Genomic DNA, 22,375 nt, shown 5'->3' with positions numbered 1-22,375 from the left:
CAGCTGAGCCACAAGGGAAGCCCTATTATACATGAAAATGCTACAACAATATAAGATATAGTATCAAATAATAATAATAATAATGATAACAACTGAATCAATTATCAAAAAATGTAATTGGCCTATACAACAGTGATAGGAAAGAGTCATTCTGGGGTCCAAGGCCTGATCTGTCTCACCTGTGAGCCTGTGTCCCTTACCTAATTAACAACCATTGTGATTTTTAACCTGTCCATTAACAAATCTTTTTACACAGACCTTGAAGTTGGCACTTGATCAACATTTCCTTTGTGCCTCTTCCCAGAATTATGAGAGATAAGCAAAGGGATTAGAATCTTGGCACAACCTTTCTCAGAAATCACTGACTTTTTGATTAAAATATAAACATATTAAGTAAAATAGTTTACTGTACATGGATTGAAAGATTCAATTCTAATTCTAAATTACATGTGAAAGCAAAGAAATTATATGCCAAAATAATTTTGAAAAACAAAAATAAAGTTGAAAGACTAACATCATCTGATTTCAAGACTTCTAGAAAGCTACAGTAATGAAGACAGTGTGATGTTGGAAAAAAAGTAAACAGACTAATGGAAAAAAATTGAGGATCCAGAAATAAACCATGTAGACTGATGTTTTTTTAAAGATGCAAGGGCAATTCAGTAAAGAAAGGAGAGTCTTTTTCAACAAAGAGGATTAGAACTACTGGCTATTCATGTGCAAAGAAAGAAACCTTGCCTCATATCTCACATATATACAAAAATTCAAAATTGATAATACACCTAAATTTATAACCTAAAACTATGAAACTTCTAGGAGAAAATTTTGATGACCTTGTGTCAGACAAAGACTTCTTAGATATGACACCAAAAGCATATTCATAAAATAAAAAATTGACAAATTGGACACCAAAGTTAAAAACTCATGTTTTGCAAGACACACTAATAAATTAAGGAAAAGACAAGCCAGAGGGGGAGATCAAGATGGTAGAACAAGAGGACAGAGAGCACAGTGAAAAGCAGAGGACTACTCTCAACTGAAAAGAAAAAGTAAATCCCCCCCAAAATGAATGAAACAGAAATCAACAATTTACCAGGCAAAGAATTAAAAACATTGGTAATAAAAATGTTAACTGAATTAGGGAAAAAGTTCATCTAAACAGAGAACATTTTAACAAGGAACCAGAAAATAGATCCAACCAGAAATGAATAACTCAATAGCTGAAATAAAAGAAAAAAAAAAAAAACACACTAAGCAGGAATGAGGAGCAGACTTAGTGGAACACATAAGTGATCTAGAAGACAGAATAATGTAAACTAACTCAATCAGAACAAAGAAAGAAAAACAAATTTTAAAAAATGAAAGCAATTTAAAAGATGTCTGGGATAACATTAAGTGTTCCAATACTTGCATTATAGGGGTCCCAGAGGTGAAGAGAGAGAAAAGAGGATTGAAAATGTATTTGATGAAATTACATCTGAAGACTTCTCAAGCATGAAGAAAGAAACAGATATGCAGGTTCAGGAAGCACAGAAGGTCCCAAATAAGATGAACCCAAATAAAGCCACAAGATATAGCATAATTAAAGTGGCAAAAGCTAAAGAGAAAATTCTAAAGGCAACAAGAGAAAAACAAAGACGCATACACAATGGAATCCCTATAAGGCTGTCAGCTGATTTCTGAGCAGAAATATTCCAGGCCGGAAGGCAGTGGCATGATACATTCAAAGTGCTGAAAGGGAAAAACATCCAACCTAAGATTGGATGATTATCAGTTAAAATACCCAGCAAGATTATCAGTTAAAATACAAGTAGAGATTAGCAAAAACTAAAGACAAGCAAAAACTAAAAGTTCATCAATACTACATATACCCTAAAAGAAAAGTTGAGGGGTCTTCTCTAAATAGAAAAGAAGTAAGAATCTATAGGAAATGAAAAACTCCCACTAGAAAAGGCAAATATATAATAAGAATGAAGGATCAACCACTTAAATAAACCAGTACATACATTAAAAGACAAAAAATTGTAAATGCGACTACAATAACAATATACAATTAAGGGATAAGCAAAAGATGTAAAATATGGTATCAAACCCACAAAATGTGGGGTAGGAAAGTAAAAAATGTAGGTCTTTCAGAATGCATGAGAACTTAAATGACTACCAGTCTAAACCAAGTAGATATAATTATAGGTCAGTATATGTGAATCCCATGACAACCACAAATCAAAAAGGATAAAATATCAAAGAATAAACTTAATCAAGGAGGTGAAATATAAAGTCTGAAAACTATAAAAACATTGATGAAGGAAACTGAAGATCATACAAAGAAATGGAAAGACATCCCATGCTCTTGGACTAGAAGAATTAATAATGTTTAAAATGGCCATACTACCCAAAGTAATCTATAGATTTAAAGCAATTACTACCAAAATATCCATGACATTTTTTACAAACTAGAAAAAAAAATCCTAAAATTCACATGGAATCACAAAAACCATGAATTATCAAAGCAATCTTGAGAAAAAAAGAACAAAGCTGGAGATATCAAGCCACAGTTCAGATTATACTAACACATAGATCAATAGAACAGAACAGACAGCCCAGAACTAAATCCACACACTTATGGCTATTTAATCTATGGCAAAGGAGGCAAGAATATACAATGAAGAAAAGATATTCTTTTCAACAAGTGGTGCTGGGATAACTAGACAGCTACATGTACAAAAATGAGATTAGAACATTTCATCACACTACACACAAAAATAAACTCAAAATTGATTAAAGACCTAAATGTAAGATTGGAAATCATAAAACTTCTAGAAGAGAACATAGGCAGAACACTCTTGACATAAATTGTAATAATATTTTTCTTGATTTGTCCCCTAAATGCAAGAGAAATAATAGTAAAAACAAATGAGACGTGATTAAACTTAAAAGCTCTTGCACAGCAAGGGAAATCACTACAAAAACACTTTCATTTCTGGCACAAACCATGAAAATGCCCTCAATAAGCACAAATGCACATGCTGGATAAAACATAAAAATGTAAATATATGAATGAGCTGTCAAGGATGTAATGAATTCTCAGAAACCCATAATAAGGTGAGAGAGGTAACTGGATAGCTGAAGCAGACTTTCATCATGAGGGCACCTTTCAAATATAAATCTAAGCTTTGATTTTATAGCTTTGCTGGAACTATGAATAGGACTTTTCCAGGGTGAGGAACCTCATAGGTGACTCTGCATAATACTGAATCCTGAAAGCTTGCATTCTAAATGTAAGTGAAATAAATATTTCCTTCCTGTTCCCCATATACTTCAGCCTCCTTACTATTGGGAGAAAAAAAACTTCCACTGAGAATTCATCACATTTTCAGTGAGTTTGCAACCCAACTTCATAAAACCTGGGTGATCAAAAACCTCAGGCTGATAATTATGATTAAATGTCTGAGTTGCTAAAAATCCTGTGCACCTGAAAGAATCTCAAGAAAAGAAAATTCCTTCTGAAACCTATCTCAAAAAAATTCCCACAAAATAAAAATCCAAGATATATGAGTTTAAAGTAAATTATCCCAAACATTTGAAGAAGTAAACACCATGGGCAAAGGCAGGCAACTCAATAAACAACAGGACTGAACTGATGATTTCAGATATTGCACTAATCAGACATAGATTGAAAATAAAAGCCATTAATTTACTTAAAGAAATAGAGGGGGGATAATGGAAAGAGCAACAGAATACAAAACAGATTTGAAAGACAACCAAAGAAAATATTTAAAAGTGAAGAACATAACAATTGAAATTTAAAACTCAGTGGGTGGACTTTCAAACAGATCAGATAAAATGAAAAAAAGAATTAATAAACTAAAAGTAAGATCTGAGGAAATTATCCAGACTATAGCCCAGAGAGCAAATATATGGAAAACATGAAACATGAATGTATGTGTATATATATGTATATATATATACACACACACACAATGCCCAGTATGCCCAGTACTGAATAGGCTCTTAATGAACATTTATAAGATGAATGCTACATAATTCAGCAGACAGGATACTTTTAAAGTCTAAAATTTATTTTAAAATATTACCTGTTCTTCCTTTTGTTAAAGATGAATTTTTGAGGTCTCCACTAATACTGGTGACTGTAGCTATGTATTTTCGTCCAGGCACCAGGTTAGTAAAAGTGAATTCTCTGGCATCTCTGGGAAGCAACTTATGGATGAATAAGAGGTCTCTGTCGATGAGTGAGACGATGTATCTCTCCCATTCTGCTGCAGGGGTCTGCCACATGACGCTCAGCGAGGTTTCATTGGCATGTTTGACACGGAGGTGAAGGACAGCCAGGGGGACTGAGGAAAAAGCAGTAGACATTTGGGTCATTTGGATGCTGGAGGAGACTCTTGAGAGTCCCTTAAACTGCAAGGAGATCAAACCAGTCAATCCTAAAGGAAATCAATCCTGAATATTCATTGGAGGGACTGGTGCTAAAGCTCCAATAGTTTGGCCATCTGATATGAAGAACCGACTCATTAGAAAAGACCCTGATGCTGGGAAAGATTGAGGGCAGGAGGAGAAGGGGACAACAGAGGATGAGACGATTGGATGGCATCACTGACTCAATGGACATGAGTCTGAGCAAGCTCTGGGAGATGGTGAAGGACAGTGCGTGGTGTGCTGCAGTCCGTGGGGTAGAAAAGAGTCAGACACGCCTCAGCAACTGAACAACAGCAATGTCTGGGTCATTGATTTACTCGGATACATTTGAGTATTCTTTAGAGACCTGCTCCCTTCCATCCACAGAAGTGTTCTAGTCGAACATTTCTTTTCTGAATACTTATAAGCATTTAGCAAAAAAAAGAAAGCTAATCACAAAAAACATTGTTTGTGTAACATAACCAGAAATAAGGATTCAAAAGAGTACTCTTGGAAATTACTGGGTCATTTATTTTCGATCATCATCCAGGAGATATTAACAGTTGGAAAATGAAGAGATGACTGGAAGACACAGTTGGCAAGCTAAAGACATGTCTTGGTCCTTTTCTTTGACATTCTTCTAAGAACACTGCATCAGTGTAGTTATTTCCTTATTATCAGGCAAGACTAGGAGAGAATATATTTGAATTTCACTCTATGTGTGGCATATTCCATGTCACAGGGATTTGCATAGAAATGTTGAGCTTAGAGGTCAACTTTCTTATTTGAGAATTGAGGAAATGGACTCAGAGAGGTTGTGACTTGCCCATGGAATTACAGTGTAATGGTGACAGCAAGAACACCGAAATCCATGTCTCAGAAACTCTCCTCTGCCCTAAAATCTGAATATATCCCTCATTGCTTTAACAACTCTTCTGGGGTACCTGAAACTCCCCCATTAGTCAGCAGTGGGTCAAGCCAGTGGTTCTCTTAATACTAACTACCAAGAAATAGTTATCAAATATCTACTTTGTGGGGAGGATTCACCCAGATTGTTTCCTTATTCTTTTGATGTTAAAAAAGGTCTTTCTTTTATACAACAATGGACTTACTAGCGGAAGTGATTTCTATTGTTCTAATTTGACAAAATTAAACATTACCAACCTATTTCAGTCTACCAGCCTAAAATGTCTCAAATCTAGGGAATGCTGGGGTAAGATATTGATGGTTACCTGAGTTACTTGGACGAAGGTCCAAATTAAGGTTCTGTCAGTCATTAACACCATAATATTTGCTTACCTGTCCTGCCTTGGCAACGCGTAGAATTCTTCAGATTTCCACTCTCCACAGTGACTTCTATCTCATACCGTCTTCCCGGTATAAGCCCCACGTCATCTATGACATAGTGTGTTTCCTCCTTTCCCACGGTGATGTTGAGTAGCACCGAAGAATCATTCCAGAGCAGGATACGATACTGCTCCCAGTCTCCAGCAGGGGGCGACCAGCTTACTACCAGGGACTTCGTAGAACCATTGCTATTTGCCTCCAGGTCCCCAACTTTCTGTGGAACTAAATAGTGAAATGATGTCACAAGGAGATACTAAAATCCAAAGGTAAGGATACTTGTTCACTTTTCATGGGCAACAGTAGATAAGAAATCTAATACTAGCAATTCAAAACATTTCTATCTCCTCCTGATGTTTGTGAATTGCAAATGAGTAATTTGGAGCCATCTGACATGTGAGAAATGTTTGCTAAAATCATTTTAGCAATATATCAGTAATGCGATCTTTTGTAACACTATTAATAACCTGGTGATACAAATGCTCTGTTTTTTTTTTTTTTAATTATACAACAGCCCTAGAGACAATATTGATGTTGCTTCTAATGACAGTGACATTGATGGATGTGGTATCTTTTGGAAGACAGTGGTCACAAAACTTTTCTTTCTTTTCCAATTGAAAAGATTAATCTTCTAGCAATATAACTCTGATCTTATTATTCCTTTGCTCAAAACATTCAAGTTTCTCCATTAACCTTGGATAAATATAGATAACCAGAATAAAATATCAAGTCTTTGATGCAGAGTTTGTAGCTCTCCTAAATCAGAGCCCAGATCTTGACAGTCTTCATTCTGAAGTCTCCATGCAGGGCTCCTCCCTCATTCCCCACTCTTGAACGCTGGCCTCCAGTTTCTCATCCTTAGACCTTAGATCGCCTGGGCTCCTCTGCCACTGTGTCTTTGTTTTTATTATTCCCTATACCTCAAAAGGAGAAGGCAATGGCACCCCACTCCAGCACTCTTGCCTGGAAAATCCCATGAACGGAGGAGCCTGGTAGGCTGCAGTCCAAGGGGTCGATAAGAGTCGGACACGACTGAACAACTTCACTTTCACTTTTCACTTTCACGCATTGGAGAAGGAAATGGCAACCCACTCCAGTGTTCTTGCCTGGAGAATCCCAGGGACGGGGAAGCCTGGTGGGCTGCCGTCTATGGGGTCACACAGAGTTGGACACGACTGAAGTGACTTAGCAGCAGCAGCAGCAGCAGCATACCTCAAATGCCCTTCCCTCTTTTCCCTCTTAACTTGGCAAGAGCTTCATATTTTAAAAGTCCCAGTTAAAGGTTATTGCCTCCCCAAAATCTTTACTGATCTTCTGAAAGAGAGCTTCTCATTTCTTTCTGACCATATTTATGGTTTTTACCTGGCATCTCCAACAACACAGACAATGGACCCTGGAATCAGACAGTCTGGTTTAAACCCCACCACTTACTGGTTGGATGACTATGGACAAGTTATTTGACCTCTCTGAATTATCTATAAACTGGTGATAACAATAAGACCTCTAGTGATTTTGGTGAAAACTGAATGAAATAATGCTGTAAAGTGTTCAGTCAGTGCCTGATCCATGGAAACATCAATATAATTACATCATTAAAATGTAATATTTTTTTAAAATTGTGTGCATATTCTACATTCATGTGATTAAAATGTAACTTCTTTAAAAATAAGAGTTAGCAAAGTAAATATTGATATTTCAGATTTGTCAGGCCATATATTTCTATTTTTCTTTTGTTTTCTTTCTTTCTTTTTAAAGCCTCTTTAAAATGTAAGGACCACTCAGTTTGGGGTTGCACAAAAAAAGGTCACAGACCATATTTGGTTGAAGGATGTAGTTTGCTGAACTCTACCATCTTAATAACTCTGAAAGTGCATGATACTATAATTTATACAAGAAAGGCACTGAATAAATGTTTGGTGGCATAATAAAATAATTTATGGGAAACATGGTTAAGACCCTGATGCGGGGAAAGATTGAAGGCAGGAGGAGAAGGGGACGACAGAGGACAAGATGGCTGAATGGTATCACCAGCTTAATGGACGTGAATTTGAGCAAGCTCCAGGATATAGCGAAGGACAGGGAAACCTGGTAAGCATGGGGTCACAAAGAGTTGGACATAACTGAGTGACTGAACAATAAACAACAACAAAGCCCTCATTATAAGAGTTGAACAGAAATATTTTATTGATTAGTATCAGTTCTAATTCATTTATGCTACTTAAGTAGTGTGACATGAAAGAGCACAGGGCAGAGCCAGTAATACAGATTGTTCAGAAATGAACCCAAATCCATTTGCTTAAAAAACTCATATGAATGCAATCAACCCTCTGCTTGACTCTGCACAGGGGGTCCTCACTCATAGACACTCTCAGTCTATGTAGGAATTATGTAGACTATACTTCCCAAGGTGGGAAAAATTTTTCCTTCTAACTTATTTTGAGAAATCTGTATGCAGGTCAGGAAGCAACAGTTAGAACTGGACATGGAACAACAGACTGGTTCCAAATAAGAAAAGGAGTACATCAAGGCTGTATGTTGTCACCATGCTTGTTTAACTTATATGCAGAGTACATCATGAGAAACGCTGGGCTGGAGGAAGCACAAGCTGAATCAAGATTGCCGGGAGAAATATCAATAACCTCAGATATGCAGATGACACCACCCTTATGGCAGAAACTGAAGAAGAACTAAAGAGCCTCTTGATGAAAGTGAAAGAGGAGAGTGAAAAAGTTGGCTTAAAGCTCAACATTCAGAAAACTAAGATCATGGCATCTGGTCCCATCACTTCATGGCAAATAGATGGGGAAACAGTGTCAGACTTTATTTTTGGGGGCTCCAAAATCACTACAGATGGTGACTGCAGCCATGAAATTAAAAAAACGCTTGCTCCTTGGAAGGAAAGTTATGACCAACCTAGACAGCATACTGAAAAGCAGAGATATTACTTTGCCAACAAAGGTCTGTCTAGTCAAGGCTATGGTTTTTCCAGTAGTCATGTATGGATGTGAGAGTTGGACTATAAAGAAAGCTGAGTGCTAAAGAATTGATGCTTTTGAACTGTGGTGTTGGAGAAGACTCTTGAGAGTCCCTTGGGCTACAAGGAGATCCAACCAGTCTATCCCAAAGGAAATCAGTCCTGAATGTCCATTGGAAGGACTGATGTTGAAATTGAAATTCCAATATTTTGGCCACCTGACGCGAAGAGCTGACTCATTTGAAAAGACTCTGATGCTGGGAAAGATTGAAGGTGAGAGGAGAAGGGGACAACAGAGGATGAGATGGTTGTATGGCATCACCGACTCAATGGACATGAGTTTGAGTAGACTCCGGGAATTGGTGATGGACAGGGAGGCCTGGAGTGCTCATGACTGAGCGACTGAACTGAACTATTTTATCCCATTCTAAGATGGATCAGAGAGTGATTTGAGCAACTAAGGAATTTGTGGAGCCTTAGACTCACCCGTTCTGCCCACTGCTGTCCTGTGAGCAGATAATTCACCAGACACACAGCTGACGGTGACTTGATAAAGTCGTCCAGGGGCCAAGTCTTTAAATTGACTTTCAGTAATCTGGGATGCTAATGTTCTGGATTGTTTGATGGTCCCTTGGTAAGACAGGGTAATGTTGTAGAAATCCACATTTCCGGAAGGCCTTTGCCACTTGACTTTTAGAGAAGTCATAGTGCCTTCATTCGTCACCTTCAGATTTGAGACTTCCATGGGGGCTAATTAGGAAGAACAGGAAAGAGATTTTAATTCAGGATGTCATATCAGTCTTATGGCCACATTCTGACCTGTATTTTAATCTCTATAAGCCACAGTCTCTGCTCTGAAGAAAATGACTTCACGACGTTAAAAAAAATACTACAAAACCAAAGAAAGGTTGTCTGGCTAGTGGAGAGAGCACAAACATGGCAGTCAGGAGCCTAGATTCTGGCTCAAATTTGGCCATAGTTTGGCTGGGCAACCCTGGACAGCTCTATATCACTAAGCCTAGGGGCCCTTAGCTTAATGATGGCTTGGGTCAAAAAAACTTAAAATGGTCTTTTCCAGTTCTGAAATTCTTTAAGTGGACTCCTGAAAGAAGTCAGTCATCTGCCTAATTTCTACCCATCTTTTTTCATGTATTTAATAACAACAAGTACATAATAAATAGACTGGTTGATTGATTGGGTATCGTAAATTTTTGTGCAAGTACTTTCTTTTTCATATTAAATCATGATAAAGCTAAAGCTTAAGAGTTGTGCTATTATTTCATCAAAGGAAATGATTACAAAGAAGAGACACTTTGGTGAATATTTTTTCTAACTTTTGCCTATGCTATAATTTTGAGCCTCACTAATGGTACAATATAAATTAATCATGTTTCACTAAAATAATGGATATAGCACACTGTTTTTGCACAGGCCAATTAGAAATGTAATTGCTCTTGATATACATAAATAATAAGATATATGGTACTTTTTTGCTACTATATATATATACATATTTTTTAAGTGTTATATAAAAATATGTAAATATATAGATGTCTTCAAATATCTTTCCTACCAACCTCCTATAGTTTCAGGAACTCTCTCCCTAGAATAATGTCTAAGGCACTACATATTTTAGAGTTTCTCTTAAACTTACATAGCTTCCCAAAGGAGGGGATTTATTAATACAGTAGACTGACTAGAAGCATTAGAATCCACTTGGATGGAAGCTCCATGAAGGCAAAGACATTGTCTTTCTTGGACACTGTTGTATCTACAATGTTGAGTATATTGTTTGCACCTTACAAATACTGATTAAAAGAACGAATGAGTATGTGTGTATATACACGATTCATTAAGATTTAGCATAGCACAGATTAGCTTTCTTGCTATGTCAGCCTATGAGAACAGCTATAGAATTGGGTCTCAGTAGATGCTTCATAGAAGAGAAGGTTTGGAAAATGGCTGGTTCACAGGAGTAGGTGTTTGTATAGCACTGAGAACAGTAATCCTGGTTCATTGTGAGTGATGTCACAAAGGCAGTAATGCTGGTTTAAGAGAAGTAAAAATCCTTAAACAAAAAGAGAAGCTGAGACTATATCCATGATTAATTCTGCTATTTCATAACGCTGCCAAGGGCTAGCCTAAAGTTTAGATAAAAGGGAATCCCTCTTTCTCTAAGTAGAAATATGGATACATATTAAGGTCCTTTATAATTTATGGATTTTAATTTGTCCTATACTACCACTATTCAAATAATAAACCTTGTTTATTAAACATTTCCTTGAATTGAGCTTATTACTGTACAGAAAAGCTAGGGAAACTTACTTGTCCTGGCTGATTTCCATCTGTAGTTTTGCAGCCCTGCAGCCTCGCTAACAATGGTGACATTATAGAGGTGACCAGGTGTCAGTCCATGAAAAGTGTAGAAAGTAGTGTCCACGGCAATACTATGAACTAGAATCCCTTTATCCATTAGCATCAGCTGGTATCGTTCCACGTTCCCAGAGCCACGTGACCAGGAAATCAGAAGCGAATTAGTTTTCGCCAAAACACCAATATCTTTCACTGGGGATGGCACTAGTGGGATAAAATGCATTTCCGAAGTGTTATTCATAATTTCCTTATAAAATATATAGACACGTTTAATTTGAAACCACACATTCATTTTTGCTTCTCTGTAATTTGTGTAATAACTAATGAAAATAGCACCCTCGACATTTTACTGGGATCTGGATTAACGCTCTTTTCAAATCCCACAGCCTAAAGCTACATCATAGTTTACCTGTCTATCTCCCCCATTTAACAGGTATCAAGGTAGATTTTGCCAATGAAGTATGATGTGGCATAGCAGTAAAAGGAAAAGAGAAAAGAAAGAACTATAGAAGATGAAAAATTGAAAGAGCAATAAAGCAGGAGAGAAAATCAGTGGAGAGTGAATGATAAGACAGTGTGTTATGGAAGGAAATGGTAATGTGCCACAGATACTGGGAAGCATGGGTACAAGCAAAGACTGGAGAAAGTTCCGGTCCCAGAGAAGTTCCACAACTTGTTCAAAATCACCTGGCAAGGGGGCAGCCCAATCCCACCTCCTTGTTTCCAGTCCAGTCTTTCCTCTATTATCAAACAGTTTCGTTGTCTGTCTGTCTGTCTGTCTATTGTTGATCTCACAGCATTCTTACTCCTTTTTCCTGAATCTAATATAACTTCAAAAGGAGTATAGACTATTAAATACCCAACTACATGTAAACAAATCTTACCTGTTGATCCATTGGCATACATTGTAGAGGAACGTTTATCCCCAGAAACAGCTGTGATGGCAATATTATATTTATTACCAGCAGTGAGGTTGAAAAATGTGTATTCATTCCGTGAAGCTCTTTCTTGAATTTGGGCCGTCTGTATCTTTTGGTTATCATCAAGTAACTGTACCTCATACCAGGTGACTTTTCCCGAGGAAGGAGTCCACCAAACATGCAAACTGGTGGTAGTAGTTTTCTCTTTACTGACTTCAAACCTAGCAGGAGGTAAAGGATCTGTGGGGCAAAAACCAAAAAAGAGAAGGTGGCTTGAGGACTTTTGCAGATGCACTCTTACCTTGCTACAATCCAGACTCAGTTTCCTTCAACGCTTTCAGAACTCTGCTGCCCATGATATGAATGGGCATTTTACACTACTTCCAAACCACTGTACTTAAAAAAGGAATCTACCTTAGCTATTAGTCATATAAACTCCTTTTTCTCTAATAAAACTTTTTTGTTACGACATCTCTGAGCTTGGAGATCCAAGCAAGGTTACATTTTCTTTGGCTTGCAGGTTTTGCATTTTTCAAACACTGACAAACATCCAGGCTCTTCCTGGATAAATACTGAAAATCTCAGCAGAAAATAAAGATATTAAGAAATAATTTTAAAATGTCTGCTAAATGTTCTCTTTTTTAGGTTGTGGGGCTTAGGGGGTTACATTTACAAAACTTTGGGTTGTTCTTAGGTATCAGAAAGCCACAAAAGATACAAACCTGATAATGAAGCCAAGGTTAGGTATGTTCACCAAAATGAATACTCCCAACAACAGGGATTCCCTGGGACTTCCCTGGTAGTCCAGTGGTTAAGAATCTGCTTGTAATGCAGGGGATGTGGGTTTAATCCCTGGTTGGGGAACTAAGATCCCACATGTCCTGGACCAACTAAGCCCATGCCCCACAACTAGGGAGTCTGTGCACAGCAAGGAAAGATCCCGCATTATGCAGTGAAGATCCTATGTGCTATAATTAAGACCCAACTCAGCCAAATAAATATTTTTAGAAATTGGGATTCCTTATGTCCCTAGATTTTTTTAAACTTGAGTTCTGGGACATTTTGGAGCTGCCAAAACTCTTAGAGCAGACGGGAATGGGTTAGCCCTGCACCTGGCTATGCACTTAGTTTCAATTCTCAAAGCCATGGGTCAGTTTGAGGAGTCCTGTTTCCTGTGTCCTGAATCTTCACTGTAGAACTTGAACTAGGATGACTGTTACATCTCCAGGTTAGGAACTAAGTCAATAAGATTAGAGAGCAGATGATGCTGTGGGACCATCTGAGCAACGAGGCTCTCCTCACCCTGAATATGGGGAGAAGAAATGTTGACAGTAACATATACATAGTTTTCAGAAATCCAACCTGGCTTTTGTTTTAAGAAATGAGCCCCAGATACTGGAGACTAAATTTCAAGAGTCAGGTTAACTGTTTTAGTGGCATGGCATAGTGATCTCAGTTCTTATCTACAACCTGGTAAATTATATTTTACTCACGAAATAAGAAATTCTAGCATCTTCCTAGAACAGTATATGTTTTAAGAAAGTCTTCACTTGTTATTAGCATAAATATAAATAGGAACAAGGTAATCTTACTCTATATTCCCCATAGATGCCACACATAGGCTAAATACAGCTAAGTCAAGGCAGCAAACTTTGGGACTCCACAGCACAGGTGAGCTAGGAGGACACGGTTCTGTGGTTTATACCCTAGCAGCACAGGTTCACCTAAACAGTGTAGACTCTAGAGTCCTGAATCGGGTCTCCCGCTTTGTAGCTGTATAGCAATTCTGTAACGTCCCTGTGCCTCAGCTGTGTCCTCTATGCAATGCTGATAACAATACTATCTTTTCAGTAGATCTGTTATGAAGATGAAATTGAGTATTTTATCTAGAGAACTTACAAAAGTGTCTGGCATGTGGTGTTCAATGTTTGCTATTATTACTATTATTCCTCTTCTAGTTGGGACAATCTCGTTATATAAGTAGTGGCAGAGAGAGTGGGCTTTGGAGTCAGAACTCAATTCAAATTTTGGCTCCCTCATGTATCAGTCATGAGACCCTCTGGAAGTTACTTAACCTTCTAAGCCTCCATTTCTCCCCCTGTCTGGTGAACATAACAACAGTACCTATATTCTTAAATGTTTGGAGGAGTAACAAGATATATCAGAGACTTCACCTGATATACAACGTATTCTGTCTGTGAGATCATAAAAAAGAAATTTCCTCCGAATCACTGACAGAATGGAGGCAAAACTGGAATACCATATTTTTTAGAGACTAAACTGATAATGGCATTAATCGCTTTTCTTAAGAAAAAAAAAACTTGGAAAAATCTTATCAATTTATTCCCATGAACTAACTTTCTAACCCTTAAGATAAAATAAATAAAAAAATTCCCAAGATGATTCTCATTTATGGGTTCTTGAGGAAAAACAGTATGGGTTTGTGTCTGTGTGTATGTGTGGCAATATTATTTAAATTTTCTATCCTACATAACAGTCTACAATTATAGATGCCATAATAAAAGGAAAGAACACAATTTCCCCTCACAGAAAGTTTCCTTGTTATCATGAGGTTCTCATAACCCGAGAAACTCAAGAGCAACCTTGTCATAGCCAACTGAGGTGATGCGTTTTTGCTGAAGAGGCATTTTAAGGACAAGAACGAGAGAAAGAGATGCTTTCCAGTGATTGTTCAAATGGAATCAATACTGTCACCTACATGCACAGCGCAGCCAGGTAAAGGTTAAAGAAAGTGACGTTATGATCCTTATGATCTAAACATACATAATTTGCAAAATAAAAGCTATAAAAAATGAATTTTAAGGTTGCGTGCCTAGAGGGTGAAGTTCAGAAATGCAGGCTTTATCTAATCTCTCTGAGCCAGAAAACAAAACAGTCAACCCTTTGTACATCCGCTAGAACAAAGGAACAATGAGATTGGGAAGTGCCTGGGCTGCAAGAACCTGCACTGGAAACAAACACTTAAAACCCCATTTATGCTGTGATAAAGGCCTTTGCTGGCAGACATCCACTATTGCTATGCATGCAGCAGGAGTGCAATAGTTTTCAGACATTTCAGTCTAAGACCAAGGAAAATTCTGCTGTATTAAATTTTTTAAAGTTTTCAATATTTGATTAGAAACAAATTAGGTACTTCCATCAGGATGCTAATTTCAACGATTTCTCTGTCTGTCCATCTATCTACCTATCCATCTATATATCATCTACCTATGTAGATAGGTATCTATCTAGATACCTAGATAGACATATGAAAGAGAGTTTTAATGCTATTTGAAAATTTAGTCATATGTCTGTAATATTATCATATGAAGATCATATGTAATTAGAAAACCCTACTTGACTTATATAATTTATGCTGATGGCTAAAAGTTACCAATGTACACATGTGTGCATTTATAGCCTTTCTTGTTTTTCCATCCACAGCTCTCATACATACAGTAACCAGTGAAGTATTATTAAGCTATGAGAACTATTGGAAACCATAAATCAATAATTTAATCTCAACCAATATATCAAAATTTATCATTAGCCATAAAATTAAGATATTTTTGTTTGTATTTCTTGCTTCCGGACAGACCTGAAATGTGGAGTGCCAAATGCAAATTCTGCAGTATTCAGCTGCTCAGTTTCAGTAAATTTCATTATCAGGAAGCCCTAGAATTTCATAAGTAGGTTTGCTGTCGATTTGCTTTTTCTGATAAAGTTTAGTCAAATTCCTGAACCAAAACAGATTCTTCCTTTTTTTTTTTTTTAATTGACTTAAGGATAGAGAAAAACCCACATGTATAAAATGGAAGTAATATTTTAAAAATTCTTTTGTATAGCCATTAAAGCATTATTATCTATTGCTATAAGAATTTGAGGAGTGTTTAGAATTCAAAATGTTAGTATGTATTTTGGAAATAAACTTAGCCTTATAACAAGAGAGCAGACAATTCATAAGTTAGTTTCAAAAGCTTTTTTTGAAATCATATAGCACAGAGTATACATGCATAGGATCTGGTCATTTACAATGTGCTTTGGAGAAGACGATAAGAGGCATTAAGTGACTCGTTTACATTACACAGGTAATTCAGCTGAGCTTCTAACATCTGGCTCCCAGTGAGTTCTTTTGTATCACACCTTACTTGTTCCAGGGTGGAAAATGATGACCATGAGTCTCATGGTCAGTATAACAAAAAATCAAACCAGATGTCTAAGAAAAATAATAGACAAATTTATAGAAGCTTCATTTGATGAAGCTTTGATGATGGTTTGGACACTGTAATACAGATAAATGAATAACAACATTAATAAAAGCTAAATCTAATTCCACATCCAGGAACATTCTATCGATTTTTTAAAATTATTTTTATTGTCTATTCCTTTTTATCTCCTACTGTCTTAACCTGGTGTTCTTGTGTTGTGTCGGATTACTCCAAGTGTCTTTCTTATTTTCTGTCTTTCTCCCACTATTGCCAAATAATTGCTTTGTATATCTCTCCCATCTGCCATCCTGATTTCCTAGGAAGCACCAAGAATTCTTCATGAGATGAAGTCTGAATTTCTCCACAGAAACTCAAGGTCTCCTCAAGCAGGATACTATCCTCCACCCACCTCTCCAACACAGACCTTACGTTTCAGCACTAACTTCAGTCCAAGAGATCTATGTGATTTTATGTGATTACAGAGTCAACTTCTGTACCTTTACAGGAATTATGATACTATTCTAGTTAAAAGCAGGGTGGCTAGGAGACCAGAAGCTGCATTTAGTAGCCCTCTACATAAAACGGTGTGAACATCAACTATTCATATAAACTAATTGGGAATTTTATCATGGAAACACAGTCAGGGTGAGGCAAAAGCCACAAACCATTCCTTGGTATGGGTTTTTGAAAATGGGCAGAAGAAGAAAATGAGAAAGCCACTGCTCTCACAATCTGTAGTTAAATACATTTATAAAGAGGAAGAGCTTCCCAGGTTGCAGTAGTGGTAAAGAACCCACCTTCCAATGCAGGAGACATAAGAGACTCAGATTTGATCCCTGGGTCAGGAAGATCCCCTGGAGGAGAGCATGGCAACCCACTCCAATATTCTTGCTTGGAGAATCTCGTGGACAAAGGAGCCTGGCGGGCTACGGTCCATAGGGTCGCAAACAGTCTGACACGACCGAAGTGACTTAGCACACATGCATAGAGAGGCAAATCTCTTTCAAAGGGCTTCCCTGGTAGCTTTGTGGTAAAGAATCCGCCTGCCTGTGCAGGCAACATGGGTTCGATCCCTGGATCAGGAAGATCCACTGGAGAAGGAAATGGAAACCCACTCCAGTGTTCTTGCCTGGGAAATCCAATGGACATGGGAGTCTGCTGGGCTACAGCACAAGGGGTTGCAAAAGAGTCGGACAAGACTTAGTGACTAAACAACAACGATTTTATTTTACTTTGTTGCAGTTTGACTATAGTCAGCTTTCTGATTTATAAGATGATGTATACCATATTATGCTAATAATACATTTCATTTATCAACTTTATACATTAGACATAAAGTTCAGGTAGCAAAGAACTTTCAAAGTTTTGACAGCCTTGAAATTAAATCAGGTTAGACAATCACTGCATCATGATTAACAACAGTGAGGGATACCATATTATTTTACAGGTCACCATATTTGGCCTCTGAGAGTCTACAGTTTACTCAGGCACATAGGACTTGTGAAAAAAGTAAACACAGAGGTGACTTATCAGGGAGGCTGACTTTGATGTCACACTATACCTGTGTTCAAATCCCAACGATGTCACTTTAAACAGTGACTTTAGGCAAGTCACTTAACTGCATCGAGGCTAAGTCTCCTCATCTGTAAAATGGGACACCTGCTTTACAGAGTTGCAGTGTTAAGAGGTAATGGAGGCAAAGTGTTAAGTATAGCCTAGGCATGTGGTGAGGCCTCAGAAAATGCCACTTGGTGTGAGCACTGCTACTGTTCTTGCTGTTCAGGGTAACACAGGTCAGTGTCAATGCTGAAAATGCACAAGGGGAATGACGTTCAAGGATGAAGATCTCAGAGGTGGGCTTCATGAAGGAAATGAACTTGAGCAAGTTGGAAGGTCAAGCAGGATTTAGAAATCAAAGAGAGGCCATTGCAGAGTGAGAGGGCAGTTTAAGCTTCAGCTGCTGCTGCTAAGTCAAGTCAGTCGTGTCCGACTCTGTGCGACCCAATAGACAGCAGCCCACCAGGCTCCGCCGTCCCTGGGATTCTCCAGGCAAGAACTACAGCACTGAAAAGCTCATTTCCGTCGAGTGTTAGAGAACTGTGTCAACACCGAGGGGACCCTGACAGCTGATAGAGACTTTAATACCCTCAGGCCCAGGATATCCTTCAGCAGTCCCACTCTTCTCTTTGATATTAACAGTGGAGGTTTTCTTGGGAATTCCCTGCTGGTCCAACGGTTAACAGTCAGTATTTTCATTGCTGGGGCCCTGGTTTTGATCCCTGGTCGGGGAACTAAGATCCTGCACACCACGCGGTGTGCCAGAAAAGCAAAACCAATTGAGATTTTCTCAATATTATATAAATGCAGTATAAAGGGAAGTCCTTTGGCCTCCTCTTCCAAACAGACTGCTGCCCAGAAGTCTCTCTTATGTAGAAATTCATGTGCTGTTGCTTGATGTGTGCTTCTGAACCTGGACATCTTAGTACCAAGGAATTACTGTTAATGTTAGGTCCGATATTGATACTGTGGTTATATTAAAAATAATGCTTATCATTCAGAAATGCATACTGAAATATTTATAAATGAAATTAAATAATGACTTGGGCTGTGTTGATATGATACATGGTTAGGGAGTGAGTGGGGATATAGACGAAACAAGATTGTCTGTCAGTTGGTAACTGTTAACAGTAGGTAATGTGTAAGTACATGGTCATTCATAATACTATTCTGCTTATTTTTTATGTATTTGGGTTCTTCCGTCTAGAAGGAATAAGAACAAAAGCAAAACCCCCAATCCCTGGAAATCTGTATGTCTATCTACCATGTTAATTTCAGTTGCATAGATTCATCTTTGTTTATATACATTCCTACATATAGAATGGCCTTGACTTCTCCTACAATGTTAGAAAGTAGTCAGCATTATCCTCTATCCCCCAGGGGGATTCCAGGGAATTGGTGTCTGGGAATGGAAGACATAATAAATTTTCTTCCATTTCATCTGGGCAAATTAGATTTTACTTTTTGGTAATGTGCAGAATGCCATGCCCACCTACAGAAGTCAGACTAATGGCAGAAGCTTCCAAACACACACAAAGTCACATTCAGAGAACTAGGTTGGTCCATTTCATATATGGAACTCAACTTGACCTTAAAATTCCTGAAATAAATACCTTGCAAATCGCTGATTCCTAAATACTGAAGCCCATCACCAGAAGTACAACACAATCAAAATCAATATTATTTCATCACACTAACACACTTTTAATCATTATTCTACCCTTGAGTAGGCTAAGTATCTATAGATTTAAAGTATTTTGTAATATATTTTCTTCTCTTTAAAAGTTGAGTTGAAAAGTAACAACAAACTATCACAGGTAATTTGAAAGAACAAAAGCCAACTTAAAAATTATATCCATTCTACAGAGTAATAGAAAGAATAAGAGTAGGAGTTGGGGCCAGTAAGTCAGGGTTCGAGGTCTATGTTTGTTAACAGTATGGATTTGTGATTAGTTAATTCTTATGAATATCAATCTCGTCTCCAACCTGAAAGTAACAACAGGAAACATTTCACACTTAGTATGTAACAAAAACGGTTGTAGAATTTATGTCTGAATCAAAACCTCAAACCCTATGAAGTGAGCATTACTTTTATTATTGTCCCGATTTTAGAGATTAGAAAAGGTTAATAACTAGGCCAAGGCAACTTGGTTAGTAAGGAATGGAGGCAGCTGCTTTCAGAACTCATCTCTAAATCACTATGTAACCTGTGCCTCATGACACTCCCTCCACAGGATTGCCATGTGGATATAATTAAACAATATATGTTTAAATATATTAAATATATATATAAACAATATATGTAACATATATATAAACAATCAGTTAAATATATATATTTTATACTTTTACTTATGAAACAAGGTAGATGAAAGTATTTTAAATACTACAGGAGTACAAGACAAATATTAGAGTATTATTTTCTTCTTGGGAAAGACAATAAATACTTCTAAGCATTATAGAATTAACCAGGCATAAGAGGAAATGGTTACCAAAATCTTAATGCCAATGAATAATAGAAAAACTATATCATTATCTCTTGAACTTCAGTATGCAATGATTCACTTTGATATTTGTTTAAAATCAGATACCCTAGGCTCTACTTTTATTTATTTATTTTTTTAATTTTATTTTTAAACTTTACATAATTGTATTAGTTTTGCCAAATATCAAAATGAATCCGCCACAGGTATACATGTGTTCCCCATCCTGATCCCTCCTCCCTCCTCCCTCCCCATACCATCCCTCTGGGTTATCCCAGTGCACTAGCCCCAAGCATCCAGTATCGTGCATCGAACCTGGACTGGCAACTTGTTTCTTACATGATATTTTACATGTTTCAATGTCATTCTCCCAAATCTTCCCACCCTCTACTTTTAAATTCATCACATATGAGGTAGAAGCCAACAATATGCTTTTATAACAAACCCTGCAACAGATGTTGATGCCATAGGTTACAGACAGTGCTGAAAAATAATGACCTGTGTTTAGAGCTACGTGAGTGTTATGAACTGAACTGCATCTCTCTAAAATTCATATGTTAAAGCCCTAACTACCAATACTTCATAATGTGATTGTATTTGAAGATAAGATCTCTAAAGGGGTAATTGATTAAAATGGGGTCTTTAAGGTGCTTCCTACTCTAATATGACCGGTGTCCTTATAAGAAGAGGAGATTAGATCATAGACGACACAGATGAAGGACCAAGTAAGGACATAGTGAGGTGGTCATCTGCAAGACAGTCAGAGGAGCCTTAGAAGAAACTTGCTGACAACTTGATCTGGGACTTCTAGGCTCTAGAGCCATGAGAAAATAAATTTATTGTTAAAGCCACCCAGTCTGTGGTATTTTGTTATGGAAGCCCTGGTAAACTAATAAAACATGTTGAGGTGGAAATAATAACTGACATAGTAATTAGGTAATTAAAGTTTTTTAAAAGTTAAAAACACATGAGCTAACGTTAAAGAGCTAATTTTTTTGCCTTTTTGTTCTAGGCTGACTAGCAGGGCTTCCCCGGTGGTGTTAGTGGTAAAGAATCCACTTGCCAATGCAAGAGATGTTAAGAGACTCAGGTTCGATCCCTGGGTTGGGAAGATCCCCTGTAGGAGGGCATGGAAACCCACTCCAGTATTCTTGCCAGGAGAATCCCATGGACAGAGGAGCCTGGTAGGCTACAGTCCATAGGGTCACAAAGAGTTGGACAGGACTAAAGCACACTAGGCTGATTGATAAGAACCTGACAGTGACTAACAAGAAAGTATATGACACAAAGATATTCTTCCTATCAGTAAAGTTCCCTACCATCACATTACTTCCCTGGGCTCCATAACTTACCTATAACCCAAGGAAAATGGACCATATTTTTACATACATTCAGCTTTCCTGGTGGCTCAGACGGTAAAGCCTCTGCCTGTGATGTGGGAGACCTGGCTTCAATCCCTGAGTTGGGAAGATCCCCTGGAGAAGGAAATGGCAACCCACTCCAGTACGCTTGCCTGGAAAATCCCATGGACAGAGGAGCCTGGTAGGCTACAGTCCATGGGGTCACAAAGGGTCAGATGCAACTGAGCAACTTCACTTTCACTTTCTTTACATACATTTTCCCCCTAAAGTATTAATTTCATTTATTAATATTTGTCTATCATCTATTTATTCATTCATAGGTCCACCCATTCATCTCTCCATTCATCAATCCATCTTTCCATCCAATTAATCAATATTTACTGAACACCTACCATGGGCTAGATGCCATTTTAGGTCCTGAAGAACTACTTCTTATTCGTGGAAAGATAAAAATTCCCCCAAATTTCTAAATGAAAACTCTACAGGTTCATGTAAGCAAACACTAATGTCCTTAGGATACTTTAAGGTAAGGAAATAAATAATCCCCAGTCCAGGGGATTCGGGGGAACTGGTACCTGAAAGGAGAAAAGCCACAATTCAGCTTTAGAGAGGTCCAGGCAGAATGATCAAGTTTTGCCAAATCTTCCAATATTTTAAGGTAATCAATATATCTGGTATTTATGTGAATTTTCAGCTTAATGCTGGTGAAATAATCTGAATTTTTCACAAACATTAC

General features: G+C 37.6%; 1 protein-coding gene across 5 annotated transcripts in view; it reads right to left on the bottom strand.

The window, feature by feature from the left end:
* The window catches only part of PTPRB (protein tyrosine phosphatase receptor type B), a 129,968-nt gene that overhangs the window by 68,349 nt on the left and 39,244 nt on the right, over positions 1-22,375 (bottom strand). For all 5 annotated transcript variants that reach the window (XM_086399962.1, XM_086399958.1, XM_086399959.1 and 2 more), the window contains 5 exons: positions 11,995-12,270; positions 11,063-11,314; positions 9,224-9,487; positions 5,719-5,988; positions 4,095-4,355 (listed from right to left, as the gene is read on the bottom strand). In XM_086399962.1, coding sequence (XP_086256088.1) covers positions 4,095-4,355; positions 5,719-5,988; positions 9,224-9,487; positions 11,063-11,314; positions 11,995-12,270 — 1,323 coding nt within the window. The remainder of the gene's footprint in view (positions 1-4,094; positions 4,356-5,718; positions 5,989-9,223; positions 9,488-11,062; positions 11,315-11,994; positions 12,271-22,375) is intronic.

Source organism: Bos grunniens, chromosome 5 (assembly GCF_055505025.1).
Source record: "Bos grunniens cultivar Pamir isolate PY7600 chromosome 5, Bosgru_T2T1.0, whole genome shotgun sequence".
In the NCBI taxonomy this organism is placed as follows: domain Eukaryota; kingdom Metazoa; phylum Chordata; class Mammalia; order Artiodactyla; family Bovidae; genus Bos; species Bos grunniens.
This window is presented reverse-complemented; position numbering and strand designations above follow the sequence as displayed.